At 41.2% G+C, this 18466-nt stretch overlaps 3 protein-coding genes across 4 annotated transcripts in view; all 3 read left to right on the forward strand.

Annotated features, from left to right (window-relative positions):
• Positions 1-6537, forward strand: part of nav1b (neuron navigator 1b) — a 64557-nt gene extending 58020 nt beyond the window's left edge. For both annotated transcript variants that reach the window (XM_079340829.1, XM_079340830.1), the window contains 7 exons: positions 1153-1388; positions 1494-1648; positions 1767-1838; positions 2443-2639; positions 2750-2868; positions 2992-3189; positions 3293-6537. In XM_079340829.1, the coding sequence (XP_079196955.1) occupies positions 1153-1388; positions 1494-1648; positions 1767-1838; positions 2443-2639; positions 2750-2868; positions 2992-3189; positions 3293-3376 (1061 nt within the window). In that variant the 3' untranslated portion in view covers positions 3377-6537. The remainder of the gene's footprint in view (positions 1-1152; positions 1389-1493; positions 1649-1766; positions 1839-2442; positions 2640-2749; positions 2869-2991; positions 3190-3292) is intronic.
• A 371-nt stretch (positions 6538-6908) lies between these two features.
• Positions 6909-17978, forward strand: mybphb (myosin binding protein Hb). Its single transcript, XM_079340834.1, has 12 exons — positions 6909-7194; positions 9774-9908; positions 10515-10682; positions 13679-13767; positions 13865-14060; positions 14171-14310; positions 14412-14571; positions 15163-15299; positions 16492-16678; positions 16819-16872; positions 17497-17528; positions 17616-17978. Exons 1-10 carry the CDS (start codon positions 6978-6980, stop codon positions 16848-16850), a joined length of 1461 nt encoding a protein of 486 aa, XP_079196960.1. The 5' UTR covers positions 6909-6977; the 3' UTR covers positions 16851-16872; positions 17497-17528; positions 17616-17978.
• On the forward strand, positions 8010-9756 carry LOC306822102 (uncharacterized protein). The gene is made up of 6 exons (XM_079340840.1): positions 8010-8043; positions 8156-8209; positions 8362-8427; positions 8581-8637; positions 8814-8879; positions 9091-9756. The coding sequence occupies exons 1-6, from the start codon at positions 8041-8043 to the stop codon at positions 9166-9168; spliced, it is 324 nt and encodes a 107-aa protein (XP_079196966.1). The 5' UTR covers positions 8010-8040; the 3' UTR covers positions 9169-9756.
• Positions 17979-18466: the final 488 nt, after the last annotated feature.

Genomic DNA, 18466 nt, shown 5'->3' on the forward strand with positions numbered 1-18466 from the left:
CAGTAACATTGACCTGTGAGCTGTCCTCATCATTAACCAAAACATGAACTGAAATGACCTCATGACAACAGATGAGCCCGTCCACAGCTTGAGATTTGTTTCGACAGAAATTACACACAAGCTGTTAAATGTTAGTATTTCCATGTGGCCTCTGATGAACATCTTGTTTCTGCAGAAGCAGTGTATTAGTTTAAGAGTCGCACATATGTGGAGCCAATTAACTATAATGTATGTGTGTTTAAAAATCTTTACTAAAAAAGATTTCTTGGTTTCCTCTGCTCTCTTATTACATTGAAAGTCAATACTCACACGGTCACATCATTATCTGAAAATCTTTCTTTACATTTAAATTGAACAAAACTAGCTTTAAATTATAATGTAACGTTAGCTGCAAAAAGAAAATAAGTTAGCTTCTCTTTCTCTGCAGGAACATTATAAAAGATTTCACCTTCATATTTATAATCACACAATCTACATCTATTGAGTGTAGTTCTACATGTTTGACTCTTAAGCCAAAATGCTGAGTGTAATTTTTTATTTCGTGCACATAAAAAAGCAGATCTTTATCTCAGTTAAACTGTTTATTTTAAATTAATCCACCAGTAAATAGAAATCTGAGCTGAGGTCAGGCTGGAAAGTCGAGGTTCTGGTTGATAGCCGACCCCTCTCCACCCTCGCATGCAGGAATGTGAGGCGTTAAGTTCTGGGAGAGCTGGGAAAGCAGCGGCAGTCCAGACAGCCCTGTGCGTAACCTGATCCCCGGGCTGCCAGGCCCAGCTGGTGGAGCAGACACGTGGGCCCCATAGATGCTAAGGTGCAACATTAGACTCCTTCTGGCTGAAAGGGGGGGTTGCACAGACTTTCAAACATTTGATGCAAAGTTATTTTAAGACTGAAATGCCAGAGCTCCATGTTGACGATGAAGGACAAGCGAGGTGATAGAAACACATTTCACATTCTCCTTTTTTCTGGCTCGTCTCTATTTGTTTTGGATTTTCTTTTTGGAGGAGAAATCAGCAAAGTCATTTGAGGTGCTGAAATATCAAGTTTCAAACCACCAACTCTAATTTGTTCATGTTATTCAGCAGGTTATCATCAGCCTCGGTGTTTATTCCGTTTTAATCCACGCTCCCCTTTTATCACTGTGTTCAGGTTTGAAGGAGAAGTGTGTCGACAACCTGGTATTTGAAACTCTCATTCCGAAACCAATGATGCAGCACTACATCAGTCTGCTCCTCAAACATCGCCGCCTCGTCCTGTCTGGACCGAGCGGGACCGGTAAGAGCTACTTGGCTTCAAGGCTTGCTGAGTACCTGGTGGACCGCAGCGCCCGAGAGGTCACTGAAGGCATCGTGGTTACTTTCAACATGCACCGCCAGTCCTGCAAGGTGACGAATACGAATGTTCTGGGTGGCTCTGTTTTGTTGTTTTTTTGGTTTGTTTTTTATGAAATGTTTTGTTTCATATTCTCTCTTTCTCCTTTCTGTGCTCAGGATCTGCAACTTTATCTTTCCAACCTGGCCAATCAAATAGATCATGAAACCAGCATGTCCGAGATACCGCTGGTGGTGATTCTGGATGATATCCATGAAACTGCTTCAATCAGTGAGCTTGTGAATGGTGCTCTCACCTGCAAATACCACAAATGGTAAACTCAACACACACACACACACACACACACACACACACACACACTGTAACCAACGGCAGTTTAAATTATGTCTTCATTTAATGCTATTAAACTGCAATATTGTCTCTGCCCTCAGTCCTTACATCATTGGAACAAGCAATCAGCAAGTGAAGATGATTGGAAACCATGGCCTCCACCTCAGTTTCAGGTTGGTTCAAGGAAACACTGTAATATAATATATATTATGTATCTGTATAGTAATTTCACATCTGTTAATATCTGCACCTTATTTTGTAAATACCACTTACCTTATGTAAATACTTGTGAAATGTTGTTCTTATCAGCTCTGTAAAGTTGAAGTTTGAATGACAGTAAAGAAAGTCTAAGTCTAAACTCATGAAGGATTTCTCCTTACAGTTTGATCTAAAAGCATTGTAGTAACGAGAAGACTAGAAATGAGCTCTAAAGGCTCGAGTCTGCTTACCACGTCACACTTTCTGTACCTGAGATAATCTGTAAAAATACAGAGACATCAGGGTCATGGCTCAGGTTTCCACGAACTACAGCATTTGATTTGTAACAACCAACGTAGCAGTTTTTAATGTAAAAAGACACAAGTTATACCTCATGCAAAAACCTTTACACATCGCTTTAATGTTAACATCAAGCATCAATACAAACTGATCTTTAAGTCGAGTTGAAGTAACAATCGTTAATTCATTTCAGTCAAATTTAAAAATAAAAAGATTGTTCCTCGTGGGTCTCGCTTTATTTCACTTCTTCATATTTTTTTTGCTTTTTTATGATCATAGGATGGTGACGTTCTCCAACAACGTGGAGCCAGCCAACGGCTTCCTGGTGCGCTATTTGCACCGGAAAATGATGGAGTCAGAGGATGAGAGAAACCTAACCAACGAGGACCTGATCAGGGTGTTGGACTGGGTGCCCAAACTCTGGTATCATCTGCACGCTTTCCTGGAGAAGCACAGCACGTCGGACTTCCTCATCGGTATGAATCACACTCATCAGGACAGGGCTGAAGCTGCACTTCTTCTGGAGGGAGTGTGTCTTTTAGCTTTCCCTTTTAATGTTTGTCTTCTTCCTCCTCTTTCTCCTCAGGCCCCTGCTTCTTCCTGTCCTGTCCTGTCACGGTTGATGAGTTTCGATCATGGTTCATTGACCTCTGGAACCACTCTATCATACCGTACCTGCAAGAGGGGGCCAAAGACGGCATCAAGGTGAGACACAAATCCAGAAAACCTTCTCATTCCTTGGATTAGTTTCTTCCTCGAGCCACTTCCCTTACACAGGAAATGTTGTGCTCTAATTTTAATGTTACTGGTCTGCTGTGACACTTTAAGGTGCACGGCCAGAAGGCGGTATGGGAGGACCCTGTGGAGTGGGTGAGGGGCACGCTGCCTTGGCCGTCTGCCCAGCAGGACCAGGCGAAGCTTTTCCACCTCCCTCCCCCCAGCATCGGCTCCAGCAGCCCCGGTCAGTTCTGCGATGAGCGGCCTCACAAGGAAACTCCACCCAGCTCCATGGAATCTGATCCGCTGGTAAGAGAGAGAACTTGATGGTGTTTTCTTATGAGCTTTGTTTGACACTTCAAAGTGAAATGGATCCTTATGTGTTTTTTGTATGCTCTTTTCTTTGCTGTAGATGGCAATGCTTTTGAAACTTCAAGAGGCTGCCAATTACATTGAATCCCCAGACAAAGAAGACCCCAGCCTGCCTAAACTTTGAACACAAAGCACTTCAGTTATTATTGTTTCAGTGTGACGACACAGAGCTCATTCAGGAACAAATGAACCCTAGGAAATGGTGATAGGGGGTTTAAACCGTTATTCACACTATAGGTTAAGCATAACTGTCTGATAATGCATCATCTTAATACAAACACTATTTAAAATAGGACTGTTTACAAATGTTTAATGAAAACATATATGTTATAAATGTACTCTGCGTTTGACCACTTCACTTCCCTTTTACCCGCCACTTCGCCCTCCGTTCTCCGGTGCTAATAGATCACTTTCAAACTCATTCTAGCACTTAACAATTCAGGGGATTTCTGCAACAGCACAAGCAGTCCTTCCTGTTTTGCGCTCAAAGTGCATTTTGGGATATGGAGTGCTTGTCAAAAGCAACTACTCGCAATTACGGTGTCTGGTTTTTGGAAAGAGTATGACAGCATCAGATAAGCTATCTGTCTATCACTTTAGTACATATCTACTGTAAAGTCTTCAAAAGCTAAATCTTACCCGTATGCAACCGCAAACTTTACAACACAAGCAGGTCAAAACAAAGAAATGCCTTAAAAACAGACGTCAGTGTCACCTCAACTTCAGCAGAGAATAGCAGGTGCTTTCATCGTATATCATCTTCCACTTAACCAATCACAAATCAGTTATTTCGTCAACTCTCTATTTCTATTCTCTTCTCTTTTATTTACAATATGGGGTGATACATTCTTCTTTGATAACTTGTTGGTACAAACTTTTCATCTTTTAAATATTCATCACAGCTTAAAAAGTGAAACTTGCTGTCATACTCTTTTGCATAAAACAACAACTTATTTAGCGGTGATGAGTTCATCGCTCTCTGGCTGCACAGCACCACCTTCTCCGAGCACTTGATTTGATCTGCTTTTGCGTCAAACGAGCAGTGTCACCAGTGATGCCATGTATATCAGGTATTAGATACACAGGGATAATATAACACAACAAACACCCGTCGAGATTTCACACAATGCTTTTCAATTAAAGTCATTGTTGTTGTTGTTTTTTCGATGACAACTATCAAGGAAAGAGCACATTTGTTTTCAATCTTTCCCCCTCCATATTCAGAGTACTTATTGTAAATATAATGTACATAAAATCGGGCTACATCAGTTACTTTCTCTCTATATGTTGGTGCAAATATCTGAAATACTGAACCAAATACTGTTCTTTAATCATGCATATTGACTGTCAAGTTAGGAGTTTCAGCTATGAATGTATAGACAACGGTTAAAGTACAACGTTTAACAGTATGAATCATCTAGAAGGTGCTTTTAAAGCCTTATCACAAAGCAAACGACTTTCAAAAACGGCTGAGTAGAGTGACTTAAAAGCTACCTTTGCTTATCTCATTCAAAAACAGAATTGACGATTTTTTTTCTTGATGCCACTCATGCGTAATCCTCATTTAGGTCCTTAAACGGTGCTCTTAAATGTCTCACTGTAGAATGAACTTCAAGTAGACTTTCAGGGTAGCTTAGTAAAGATGTGACAAATAGATCTGGAAGATACATACTGATACTTCTAGGACGTATTGTTAAATGAAGTGTTTCAGACAACTCGTCCAGAAATTGAAGTCGGTGTGAAACATTGTATGTTGTTGGCCCATGTTGATGTTGTACGGTACTCATGTTTGGGAAGCATTCAGGTACACGTCACAAAAACAAACTGTTAGTAGAGACGAGAGTAAAAAGCTGAAGATACCCTTTTTAAGTTACATTGTGTACATTTTTGTAAAGAATCCCTCATTGGGTAAATGAACAAGCACATGAAAGTGCAAGTGGTGTCTACATTTCTCTTCATCCCAAGCTGTGTCATAGTTCAGGTGCTCAGACCAAACTTCACATATGTACATACATCCTGTAAATGAATGTCAGACCACTCTAATGACAGCTTGATAAGAAAGTGTCACGTTTGTATCTGAGCTGCTTCTTGCTGTTATTGCACTGGTTGCATCTGCCAGGTAACAAACCTAACCTGCAGCTCTGATTGGTCTGTAAACACAAAAAGATGGGCTGAATTAAAGACGATAAAGAGCAAAAAAAAAGAAGTTAATGGCCGACGACCCTCACACTGCTCCCGTGCTGATTGAGCTCATGTAAATATTACCGGTAACAGACAGTATTACCGGCCTCACCCCGGTCTGATTCTGCAGGTTAACAAAAGCCATCATGTCCAGCTTCTCATCTCATCCTCTGGTTGTTGTGCCTGTTGCTCTGTAGTAGCTGTGATTTGTGTTTGCTTACTAGTGTATCAAGACTATGCAGCAACTTTTACTGGTGTTGGCGGACAGCAAATTTATGAACTTCGCAAAATGATACAGTGTTTTTCATGTGGGCTCCTTTTTTGATTATTGATTTGGATCAAATCACAGGATCAAAGTGCAAAATGTTTGTTTTTAGGAGGCGATACTGAGTCTTTAAGAGAGGAGGTGTTGCAGGGAACACAGGGTTAATAATGTAGAAAGAAAAAAATGATATTTGGAAGTTTTTCTATTTGTTATGTCCTTTTGAATGGTGTCAAAATATAATAACTTAACATTTAAACGGTCAAAAGACGATAAAAGAAGGATTCAAATAGTTTGCAAGAATTGGCATTTTATTGTTTTGTAGTCAAGTTTAGGTAGAATCAAACCAGACCAGGTTGCTGAATAGTCATATTTTTTGCAAAGCTTGTGGACTAAACAAAGAATTTAAAAAAAGTTATGCGGTGTATAATGTCACTGACGTGCAAATGTTAAGGGTTTCTACGTGTTGTACATGCATGTAAACTTGCTATGTGATGAGAAAACCAAACAAAGTATTGGTTAGGGAAATCATTTGACATGATGTTTTCCTTTTAATACTCAAATGTTTGATATTTCTTTTTCTTTCTTTCTTTTTTTTTTCTAAAGAATCCTTTGTAAAACTTCATTTCTCTATTTTGTACAGGACATCATTGTAAAGATTGTAAATAGGGTCAGCATTGTGGATGCGGCAACAATCATATAAGAGAGGGTAGAGAATGATCCATGAGAGAAAAGGTATATTTCTTCGGAGGTTGGTCCAGTAATTGGATAAGGCGTGTTTCTGAAGGCTTTCATCCACCTATCACTGGTTGTTGGAATCAATAAAATACATGTTATATTTATGCTGTTGTTTCGTGTTTCACTTCTATTTCTCACCATAAATACATAGTTGAATGCATTTTGTATTACATTTGTAAAGAACATTTTGGAGTAATCTGTTGTGCCATAAACAAAGCTGTAAAACATGGGATCATTAGCAGTATTACATTGAAACCTCATAGTGTTATGAGACTATGTATCTATTTTATTGACATCTATCTGGGCCAAAGTTTGTGTACTTGAACCTTCAATGATGTACTGGGTGTGTTGTTGAGTGAGGTGAACAGACATGGTGGTCTGGCTCCTACATGGTGCCCAGTATCCATGACTTGTATTTCATTAGGGGGGCGTGGTTTGAACCTGTTGAGCCCTATATAAGCCTGTCACCCCCGCAGGACCAGCGGCATTGGATACAGTTTTTTACGGACTCTAGCCGCGTTGGGAATTAGCTGCAACCTCCAAGATGCCGTCCAAGCCTGCCCCCATCAAGAAGGCGGCTAACAAAGAACCAGCCAAGAAGGAGGAGAAGGCTGCAGAGCCCGAACCCGCTCCTGAGCCCGCCCCAGAGGCTGCCCCCGCTGAAGCCGCACCAGCTGAGGCCCCCGCAGAGGGCGAAGCTGCACCTGCCGAAGCCCCTGCTGCTGAGGAGCCCAAACCCCCCACTCCTCCACCCGCAGATGGTAAAGCACGGCGCGCAGTGGCGTGTCAAATACACCGTATAAGTTCACCAACATGCTATTTCAGAGTGGATGAGCCTTGGATTAGTTATTTAACCTTCTAATTAAAATCTAAGCAGCCGGTTGATGCCACGGTAAGCACACGGTAACCTAACGCGCGATTGTGCGCGCTCGGTGCGCGCTCGGTGTGAAGGTACCACATAACGGAGACTGCACGTTTACTACATAAAACGCCTGCTTGGACTCTTAGCATCTGACTGTTAAAGTTAATGACAGTCATTCTTCGGCGCTTTTTGCGCTCAAGGGCGCATTCCCTCTTTCAGCCAACACGTTTTCACTTACAGAGTGGTTGTTAATATGCGCTTTTATACCTCAGTGCTCAGAGTTACACCCTGACGCCATGGAATGAAATACAAAAGTTTAATACGGTACACATTGCTGCTAAGAGTATAACGCATATTAACAACACGTCTTTTCGCAAGACAATTCTCTACTATATCTAATGTTTAACATGATTCTCACTGTACCTTGATTTGTGCATTGTTCTAACATCTAATATCTACATCAGCTGCTCCAGCTGAAGCTGCTCCTGTCGAAGCTGCAGATAAGCCAGCCGCTGATGGTATGCCACCCAGAGGAGTGTCCCAGCCTCCGAATAACTCACCTGTTTCTGCTCTTCCCTTTTTTTTTTTTTTTTTGAAGTTTAACCTCTTTCATAACATCTTGAAAATATCATTTAATATTCCCAGGATGTTATAAATCCACTTATCTCCCCTAACTTCTAATATATATATATATATATATCCGCTCCAGAGGAAACCCCAGCTGCTGCCACTCAGGCCACAGCTGATGGTAAAACAGACTATCAGTGGATTAACAGTGGATCTCCTATAAGTACTATATAAACCTGACCTTTCTACAGTAAACGCTAACCACACTAACATCTCCTAACCCCTTATATCAGCTGCAGCGCCTGCTACAGATGAAACACCAGCTGCTGTTGAGGCCCCTCCTGATGGTAAAAATAAATCATGGAATAACAGACATCTTACATCATATTATATCTTAAACCACCTAACCCGTATAGCTTGGCTAATTATACTATATATTTATATATAGTGTATACAATACTAACATCTTACTCCAATATCTCCTGACATTAAATATCAGCTGCTGCTCCTGCTGCAGAAGAAACACTCGCTGCTGCTGCTGCTGCTGCTGAAGCCCCTGCTGATGGTAAACACAAAGCAAACAAACTGGGGAAAACGTCTTTTTGTATAAGCTTTAAACCCTAAACCTTTGGCAGTAAAGCTAAGTACAAGCACTAACATGGTACTATCATCTAACCTTTATTATCCAGTGCTAATGTCTTCTAACATCTAATATTAGCTGCTGCTCCAGCTGCAGAGGAAACACCGGCTGCTGCTGCAGAGGCCCCTGCTGATGGTAAAAGCCATGATACATCTATTAGTACTGTAACAAAGCTGTAAAGGTATAGCTAACAACGCTGACTCCTTAATGACTCTTTGATCGTGTGTTTCAGCACACACTTTATTACAATTTGTTGACCGTGTGCAATCAGTTTAACGCACTAATTATTAATATCTAACGTTCAATAATAGCTGCTGCTGCTCCTGCCACAGAAGACGCTGCTCCCGCTGCTGACGGCGAAGCGCCCGCTGCTGATGGTAAAACAACCTGCGAAACCCTAAACCATGTTCCTGCTCGCTCCTCTCTCTTTGGTAGACTAAATGATGATTACGTTACAGACAAATTGGATAAAAAGCTCTCCTGTATGGTTAATAGTTCGACCTCCCGGAGAGGGAGACAGAGAGATGTGAGGTACATCCTGCTCATTTAATGCTGCCAATAATCATGAAAATGCCTATTTAACACCAGCTGAAGCTGCTGAAGCTGCACCAGAAGAGCCCAAAGCACCCACGCCACCACCTCCTCCACCCAAAGGTAACCCTATAATCAGAGAGGAAACGACATCTGAGAGATTCTACTTTCATTCTATTATCTTCTTTTTAAAGGACTTCTTGTCACATTTATGTATTTGTATACATCGATCGATAACATTTAAGAACGCCATTTTTGAAGTACTTATTTGAGATGATTTTATATTATGTTAGCTTCTGGTTTCATTTATTCATGTCTGCACATCACTTTCTATTTCTCTTTCAAACCTCGATTTTGTCCTGTTCTTTAATAGTTTCTCTTTTTTGTAAAGCGTCGATACAACTTGGAAACATCCCTTGTGATAGCAAAGCTACTTACAGTAGCGATAGACCTGATACTGACTCTGATTGTGACAGCACAGAGACAAGCTGTCAGATTTCTTTCCAACAACTATATCCAGAATAATATGTGTAGCTTATGTAGCAAAGAGGAAGACTTGTGTCTGTGTTGTTTTTATGTGCATGTTGTTTTAAACCAATTTCCCAAAGTAGGATTAATAAAGTTGATGGACTGAGGAGCTGCGTCATCATGTCCTATAAACCTTCTTTTGCATTATTTTTCACACATCTGTCTGTTCTTAAAGTCAGTTGAATAATTGCGTGTTTTTCTTCCACCTGCAGAGCCCACCAGCGCCCCGTTGGATCTGTTCATTGAGGACAAGAACGACACTTCAGTGACAATCATCTGGAGCCAGCCTGAGACCATTGGGAACTCCGGCCTGGATGGATACACCATTGAAATTGCGAAGGATGGAAGTAAGTCCTGCTCTACTTTAAACTTCAACCAGGTGCTCTCAAGACTGGCGTGTGCACAGAGGAGGTCAGATTAATAAAACACAGGGGCAAAATGTCAGCTCACTGTTGGATTATTTAAAGGTTTTATTGCAGCGGTTGATTTCAAGTTTTAAATTAGTATTAATATATCCATTTGACTCCTATAAAGTGGAAATGCTTTTTACAGGCACTCAGGAACATGTGAAATTGTTGTTTTAATGTGGGTCAGCCAAATCGGTTGCAGCTGTCCCTGAAGTGTCACCGGCAGAGTTATATCATGAGCTTCCTAACTTCTCCCTACAAGGAAAGAGGCACTTCAGGAGCTGCTGTGGTCCTGCTGGAGGTCCTGCTTTTAGACTTACAGGCCTAAGCTAATATCAGCAGCAGCTTGATTTAGCAGAGGAGGCACGCTAATTACACTCAGAGGGGCGATTCAATGTCTAATACCACAAATTAATGTCAAACATAATCACTCTATATCTATCAGAAAGCTGCACTTTATTTTTGTGCAGATGAATCCGGTGTAAATGAGCTCTGATCCACTCCTTCAGCTGTACCTTTTATTTTGTTCAAACATTTTCTGTTCAGCTGAGGACTGGAAAGCAGTCAACGAGGATCTGCAGAAGTCCTGCCGATATGTCATCAAGAACCAGACCACCGGAGACCGTCTGAAGATCCGTGTGGTTGCCCTGAATGCAGGAGGCCGCAGCCCCCCCGTCAGCCTCCCCGAGGCTGTCGTGGTGAAAGAGGTGGCAGGTAAGAACCGCTCACAACGCATCCTTAAGCATCAAGAAAATCAGAGCCTGAAGCAGAAACGTTAGTGATCCCACATAAGTAACTAAGACGAATGGTGCACATATTGGAATAACAACAGATGCATCATACAGATAAGTATGAAAACAATGGACACCCACTCCCTTAATCAGTCACAGATATTACACAGGAAGAAACAATGTAAGAAAATGCTATAAGATGAATAAACTGTCAGGGAATTTCCCCCACTCTCTTTATGTAACAAATAAAGCATAACGCTACTAAAACCTGTATAAACAAACATAATAATGAAGGAGTGAGACTCTTCAATCACGAATAAGTGATGACTCAGACTGTGACAGTTACCAATCGACTAAGTGCTGGCACAAAAATAAATCATGTTTTATTAAAAAACGGTCATGTTTATTGATATGAATTGTAGGGTTATTATGCAACAGGCAGAGAATCCAAACATGACAGACTAAGTAGGATTATGTGATCTGCTTAATCCTCATTCAAAGTTAAACTCAAAGTTGTATTTGACTCGGAGCGTGGCCTGAAGTTTACTGATCCATTCATCAAACGACAGAGGGAGTCCTATCGTGGAGCAGCTCTGACATGTTTTCTGCTCTTAAACACTGATCCACTAACCTACATGGTGATAGCTGTGAGCTAGTTAAGCAGACACTTTAACTAAAGCCGTAGCAGTCACAGTGTTAATCATAGACGGTATATCTAAAGTGATTTGCTGTAAAATGATGATTGCACCCTGAGGGCTTTAAAAGGAGGAGGGGTGTCACCTTGGCTTACTCACAAATCATCGTTATGCGTAATGGAGACCTGAGAGGGGGGGGGAGGACACTTGATACAAGCTGTGCTGGCAATATTTCAATAGTCACGTCCATGTTCTCCGTCATTTTCGCCATAGCGGGCGAGCCACGCACAGTAACAACTTATGAAATGTTTCCGACAAAATGACCACAAAGGTTTTGGAAAAATACCCGGCGTGTCATCGCTATTATCGTGGATTTTTTTGCGCAGGGCGAGGTCAGCTTTGCATCGTGATCCCTGCTGCGGGAGGGGAAGGGGGGGGGGTGGTCAAGACTGTTTTTCGTAAGATTGATGGCGACAAGTGAACAGACTGCGAGCAGGGTTGGGGAAAAGGGGGTGGCGGGTACATTCCTGTGTGTCTTAGATGTACAGAGGGGTGTTGGTGGGTGGCTGAGCGGGGTGGTGGATATGAATCTAAGGTCTCAGGTGACACTCTTGACACTTTTAGAGATTCACTGTTGATTTTGAAACATGCCACAAGCTTTACAGGTAGAAATGAATCAAGTGTAATCGTATCATGTGAAGTGATAAGACACTTAACATAATGTTGAAATTTATACTTTAACCTAACTATAGCACCTTTAAATCTATGAATTGTACAAAGACTGCAGAACTAACAGTTGCTCAGAAGACAACATAAATATGGAAACCCCCCCAAAAAACGACGCCTGATGAAGCAAGCAAGACACTATGAAGCTCGACCAAGTGGGCAAAAGATAAAAAGATAGAGGACATTAAGTTAAGATTAAAATAAAATAATTTCCAATGTTAATATCCCATCCCATTCACACACTAAATAACTTGTGTTCCAGTTCAGGAAACAGCTGCTTTTCATTTTCCATCTCCTGCCTTTGATACATTCTGATGTATGTGGGTGTAACTGAAGCTCTGCATCGTGCGTCATGGCGGGAGGTGATATACTACAGTAGGCAGGCTTTATTTAGAGTCCTGACAAATGTTGCCCTGCAGGACTCAGCAGGTGCTCCTGTTCACCAAACCTCGTCTACAAAGTGAGCCCCAGCTGAGAAACTTCTGAGGCTTAAGTGTCATTTCAAACCCCACGATGGCTAACGATCCCCGTGATCTTCTCTTTATGAGGATTTAAGGGATGTTTGGGGGTTTTGCTTTTAAATGGGGGGGGGGGGTATAAGGTGGCTTTGCTTCTGATCCTGGATCTCAGTGTGACATGGTTTGCACAGTTGTGAAATGAGCATGCAGGCCAACACTAGACTATGATATTCACTTTGATAATCTCTCAGTTTTTAATAGAGATTTTTATCTCCTATCAGCAAATTTACACCTCCTGCTCTCTTCTCTCCGCAGCGGCAATCAATTTGTCCCAATAAGGCTACTGTACAAATGTGCTCCACATATTGAAAAGAAATTCTGGAAAAAAAAGAGAAAAAAAAGACTAACATTTAAAGCAAACACCAACTCCTGGTATTACAAAGTTAAAAGCCAACTAAAGTGCATTAAACTGCAGTTCTATGATTGTCCACTTGAGGCTGGCTCAAAAAAGCAAATGATCTCCATTAGATCCTATATTATAATGTTGATTTTAAAAACAGAAAAATACATGTTTACAGCCAAAAAAAAAAAAACATTTAATGGCAAATACTTTTTCATGATTCATTTGATAAAATATAAATTACATCCCAAATTTAAGCTTTAAAAAGTGAAAATAATATCTGCAACTTCGTTCAAAAATATCCAGCCACAATATACATGACACATTATTCTTCCTTTCATTTGTCAATCCTTGTGTTCTTCATCGTCATTACAACTTAAGTCCCACGTTTCCCAGGTGGATTTCTCTCTAATGAGGAGATGAACACATTACCAACAGGATTTACAGTAACAGTTACTCTCAGTGAAGTCTGGAACCAACTCTGATGGCACCAGTGAAACTTCCCTGGATAAAAATGGGCTTAGTTCAGCTCGTCATGTTTATCGATTTCGCTGAGATTTTTTTTGGTCACAAAAAATAAATCCACATGCGTCTCTCCATCAGTCTCTAAAGGGAGCCTGACAATCCTTTTAAGACAGCTTTTTTTTCCCTTCACAAACCAGCTGTTGAACCAGGAAATAAAATAACTTTGGCAAGGCTAAACATTTATGTTTCAACGATAACACTGAAGGGTTTTTTCTCTAACTGTCTTTTTCTTCAGATCGCCCCAAGGTCCGCATGCCTCGTTTCCTCAGGCAGAGATATGTCGCAAGTGTTGGAGCCAAGATCAACCTGACCATCCCCTTCACTGTAAGCTGCACACTGTTGTCACTTTAAAAAAAATACATATATATGATTAATAAAAGTACATTTCTCCATTGGCTGCTTTCTCTATTTTATTCACCAGGGCAAACCCAAACCTGTGGTCAGCTGGACCAAGGACGGTCAGCCTCTGGACACAAAGAGAGTGAACATCCGCACCAGCGACAGAGACAGCATTGTGTTCATCCGTGCAGCTGAGCGGGACGACTCTGGAGTGTTCGAGATGTGTGTCAAGGTGGACGACTTCGAGGACAAGGCTCAGTTCATCCTGCAGATCGTTGGTGAGCGAAATGCGGTGAACGTGATCGAGTGAGGTCGACCGTTTTGAAGGCTCGTTGTGACTGGAGAAATGGGCTTTAATACTTCCTAATCATTGTCCGGTTGTTCACAGAGCTGCCCGGCCCTCCCGCCAGTTTGAAGATTGTAGACACCTGGGGCTTCAACGTGGCTCTGGAGTGGACCGTACCCAAGGACAACGGCAACACAGAGATCACAGGTTACACAATTCAGAAGGCCGACAAGAAGACTGGAGTAAGTGTTTGAAGTAAAGTATACATCACATGTAATGGTCATTCATGTCAGACATGTTGTTTTTAAAATGATTTACCTTGTGTGTGTGTGTGTGTGTGCAGGACTGGTTCACTGTGCTGGAGCATTACCACAGAATGAACGCCACCATCTCTGACCTGATCATGGGGAACACCTACAAATTCAGAGCGTTTTCTGAGAACAAGTGTGGAATAAGCGAAGATTCCGTTATGGCAAAGGAGGAGGCCAAGATCCTGAAGACAGGTCACTTTCTGTTCTATTCTGTTTCTATTCACTTTCTATGTTTATCTGTTTAACAACTAACATACACTTTGCAGCAATGTATAGAATCATATCTGACAGATGCAGGTTACAGTTTTCGGTGCATGTTGGGGTACGTTTCTTTCCTCTCACACTTCCTTTCTTGAAGTTATGAATACTTAGAGTCCAGGTAAAATGTAGGAAAAAACAAAAACGCCATCTTAAGTTTTGGGTTCTATTTAAATGTTGAACACAGACCTGCAACATGGTAGACTATGAGAGGACCTAATAAGTTTGTGGATGTCAACAGCTAATTTAGGCTTCAGGTAATGAAAACCTAATCATTGTGTGTATAAAAGCTCCGAAAGCCAATAAACGTAAGTATTTTTTTACATATCCTAAACGTTGTCGTAGTAACAGAATTGTATTTCTTTTACAATGATGCAAGGTGTAATAACATCTGACCTGTAATTTAATAATTAATGGAAAAAAACTCTCTCGCATTTCACGATTAAAAACAAACAAACAATGAGAGTCATCAGTGTGCATTAGAAGGAGCTTTATTGTCCAACGTGTCTCTCTTCTTCCCTGCAGGTATTGAATACAAACCTCCAGAGTACATGGAGCACGACTTCACCGAGGCACCTAAGTTCACCACCTCTCTGAATGACAGAGCCACCACCGTCGGCTACAGCACCAAGCTGCTGTGCTCCGTCAGGGGAAGCCCGAAGGTACGATCACAGAATATAAGAGATAACACCTGAAGCAACTGCAGCACTTTTAAATAAAGTGAAGTAAAAAACTTGAGATTCAAATTTGAAATTGGATGAGACAGATTTTGGGGCCGCCCCAAACGCAGAGTTTAAAGTCTACGTGGCTGTCCTTCAGAGTAAAGACGCCTCACGTCTCATCATACAGTTTTTTTTCATCTTGCCATCTTGCCAGTGGATTGAAATTAGGGGAAATTAAATATCTTTTGACCTTTGGAATCCCCCTCAAGTTCTCCCCCCCGGGTTCCCTCGGACCCACTTTGAGAACCACTGCTAAAAACGATTAATCTCCCCGCACACAGATAGTCCAGCTCATCCCTGAGGTTGCTTCAGCTACTTCGACTCAAATTTTGGAATATATGACGTGTCTTTGAACACACCCCAATTCTGCAGTCTTCAGGACTGCGGTGAACTTGACAAATTATAATGAGAAGGAAAAATGGTTTCTGCAGCAAATCCCCTCCATAAATTACTGCCAGTAGATTTCATGCATGTTTCCGGTGAATTTAAAGGAAACAAATGACTTCCATTGCAAACAAGGGTTCAAAACTGGGCTGTATGTTTTATGGATTGTTAAAACCTTTTCAAAGTCCAGCAGTTATGAAGTGCACCCAAACATTATTTCGAACACATCAACTAATAAGCATTAACTGTGAGTTGGACCACACTGTAGGACCAATGGTGACACTGCTCCGATCGACTTTTCAGCAGCTCGGCTCCGAACACAGCGAGTGTGAGATCTTGTCCTGGCCTTGTTAGCCTGCTGTCTGAGCCTCCCACCTCCTGTTTGAGCTCATAATCCCACAGTGTCACAACAGAGCACAGGAGTGGAGATGTTCTTAATGAGAGGGATGGAGTTTGTGTTCTTTGCGTTTAAAGCCTGGTGGGACGAGAAGAGGCCAGAAGGGTGACAGGTCAGTGGGGAAGCTGGGTCACATGCGTAGCATTCTCCGTGAGGTCCCAGGAGGTCCCTAACATGTCACTGTCATTAAAAGTCCCAAACCGGCTGAGTGCAGTTTGTCCACTTCAATCAAAAGGTTTTTGTTTTTTTCTTACCAAGAGGCACAAACAGAGATTGAACCACCATGAGATCAGATGGTTTTTAACAACACACCATCCAAAAAAAAACCCCATATTTTTTGTCTTTGTGCAGCCCAAGGTTCAGTGGATGAAGAACCAGATGATTATCGGAGATGACCCCAAGTACAGGCAGATCTGCGTCCAGGGAATCTGCTCTCTGGAGATCCGTAAGCCTTGTAACTTTGACGGAGGTGTGTACACCTGCAAAGCCAAGAACGATCATGGAGAGGCAATCGTCAGCTGCAAGCTGGAGGTCAAACGTAAGTCTTCGAAAGTGTTCACATTACAAACTTTGTTTTCCTTATTAAGATTGTGTTTGATTCGTAGCCTTGCTTTTTTACAAGTCTTCCTTGAGATTTGTAACATTTTGAGATCTAATGACGTGTCTTTCTTTGAACAGAGCCAGTTGTTGCAGATGCAGACAAGAAATAAGTCAACATTCACATTCTCACAGGTCAGAAGTTTAATTCTTGTGCTATGATTGATAAATACATTAAAGCAAAACACACAGCGCCTTCCAACCCTTTAGGCCTTTTGACGCATATTCAAGAGAATATAATCCATAATGATAACACTTAGTTAGTTGATTTTCTTGACAACGTTTTGGAGTCTAAATGAGTCCTGAGGTGACATCTGCCTTCTCCATGGCTACCTCTCCATACATGGAGGGTACTAATCTTGGAAAAGGAGGCCTCTGCTGCTGAAGGAGACCAAGCTGGAGCACCCATAAATTAAATCTGTGGTGGCTCCTCCTGGGCTCGGGAAGGTGACTTAATCAAATTTCTTTGACTCAGCAGTAGCAGTGGGGGCCTCCCTTAGTACACTGAGTTACAGCATTTAAAAAGCAGATTACTTTCACAAGAAAACCGTGCAGTTTCAAGCTTTGATCTGTGTCATGTTGTACTGTTTTAAAAACGGACATACTGCATGAAGCACACTTTTAACAAATTTATATTTGGGTTAAAAAAAAGTTTGATTAATGTCTGTCATTCTTTCTTGCGATGTCTGCTGTTTCTCTTCCCTTACTCGGTTTTAACACCTGTTGTTGTTTTGTTCGTCTGTTGCGACGCCAAATTAGGAGCAGAAGGAATGAGGCCTTTGCAGCATAAGGTGCGTGACCCTTTCTGTGTTTCTAAATCTGTCCTTGACAAAGAGAAAGAGATTTTGCGGTTTAAAATAACGTCTTTATCTTTGCAGGAAGGTGCTGGATTCCTGGAAGAAGAACATGTATATATGGCTGGTGACCACGCTACCAAAGTGTTGTTGCCCGTTTCCTCTAGCTCAGTGTGACACTGTGTTATGATGAACAATTGTTGCCACTTTTTTGCAAATCTCATTCACCACATCACGTCCATATCCGTGTCCACGATCAGCTTTCTTTCCCAACGATTCAGTCGGTTACTAAATTCTCAAATTTTCCAGATGCAGTTCCTCACACGTTTATCATCTCCTCAGTCTGACTAGCACACCAAGAAATGTATGACATGTATTTACTGTTCCTCATAGGAGAACTACATGTAACATCTACGTGTTTATATCAATAAATAATTTAATTTCTGGTTTTGTTGTTTTTAACACAGTGTGATTTTTACAGTGAAATCTCAAGAGAAAGTTTGTATTGAGCAAAACATAGTCAGTCATTTGCACAATCTTTATGAGAAATGTATTATTATATACATTGATGTTTTTTTTCCAAAATACAATATGCTCTTTGAAGGGAAATCTTCTGAAGAAGTGGAAAGGCTTTTTTGTACAAAAAGCTTAAGAGACGTTTGATATTGAGCATGCCACCTGCGAACAGTGTTGTTTTTGTGAACAACTTTTATTGAGTTGGCAGCTTTTATACTTGCACCTCTCAAAATAGTCAAATAGTTTAGAAGCATGTTCGTTAAATAGAATATCTTCGCTCAATCATCAAAATAAATACACAACCTAACTTCCAAATGTGCAAGTAGTTTGCAGATGTATCTTCATCTGTGTCAATAGACAATTTAAATATATCATATATGTTGCATGTGTGTAGCCACAAGCCTTACAGTACAATGTAA

The sequence above is a fragment of the Symphodus melops genome, assembly GCF_947650265.1.
Source record: "Symphodus melops genome assembly, chromosome: 4".
NCBI lineage: Eukaryota > Metazoa > Chordata > Actinopteri > Labriformes > Labridae > Symphodus > Symphodus melops.

Excerpts from the sequence above, each read along its gene's own strand:
- mybphb (XM_079340834.1), top strand. The coding sequence starts at position 6,978 with ATGCCGTCCAAGCCTGCCCCCATCAAGAAGGCGGCTAACAAAGAACCA. Across the intron at positions 13,768-13,864 it reads ACCTGACCATCCCCTTCACT|GGCAAACCCAAACCTGTGGT; the intron begins GTAAGCTGCACA and ends TTTATTCACCAG. Across the intron at positions 16,679-16,818 it reads CTGCAAGCTGGAGGTCAAAC|AGCCAGTTGTTGCAGATGCA; the intron begins GTAAGTCTTCGA and ends TTCTTTGAACAG.
- LOC306822102 (XM_079340840.1), top strand. Across the intron at positions 8,210-8,361 it reads TGTTGAGGCCCCTCCTGATG|CTGCTGCTCCTGCTGCAGAA; the intron begins GTAAAAATAAAT and ends ATTAAATATCAG. Across the intron at positions 8,638-8,813 it reads TGCAGAGGCCCCTGCTGATG|CTGCTGCTGCTCCTGCCACA; the intron begins GTAAAAGCCATG and ends GTTCAATAATAG.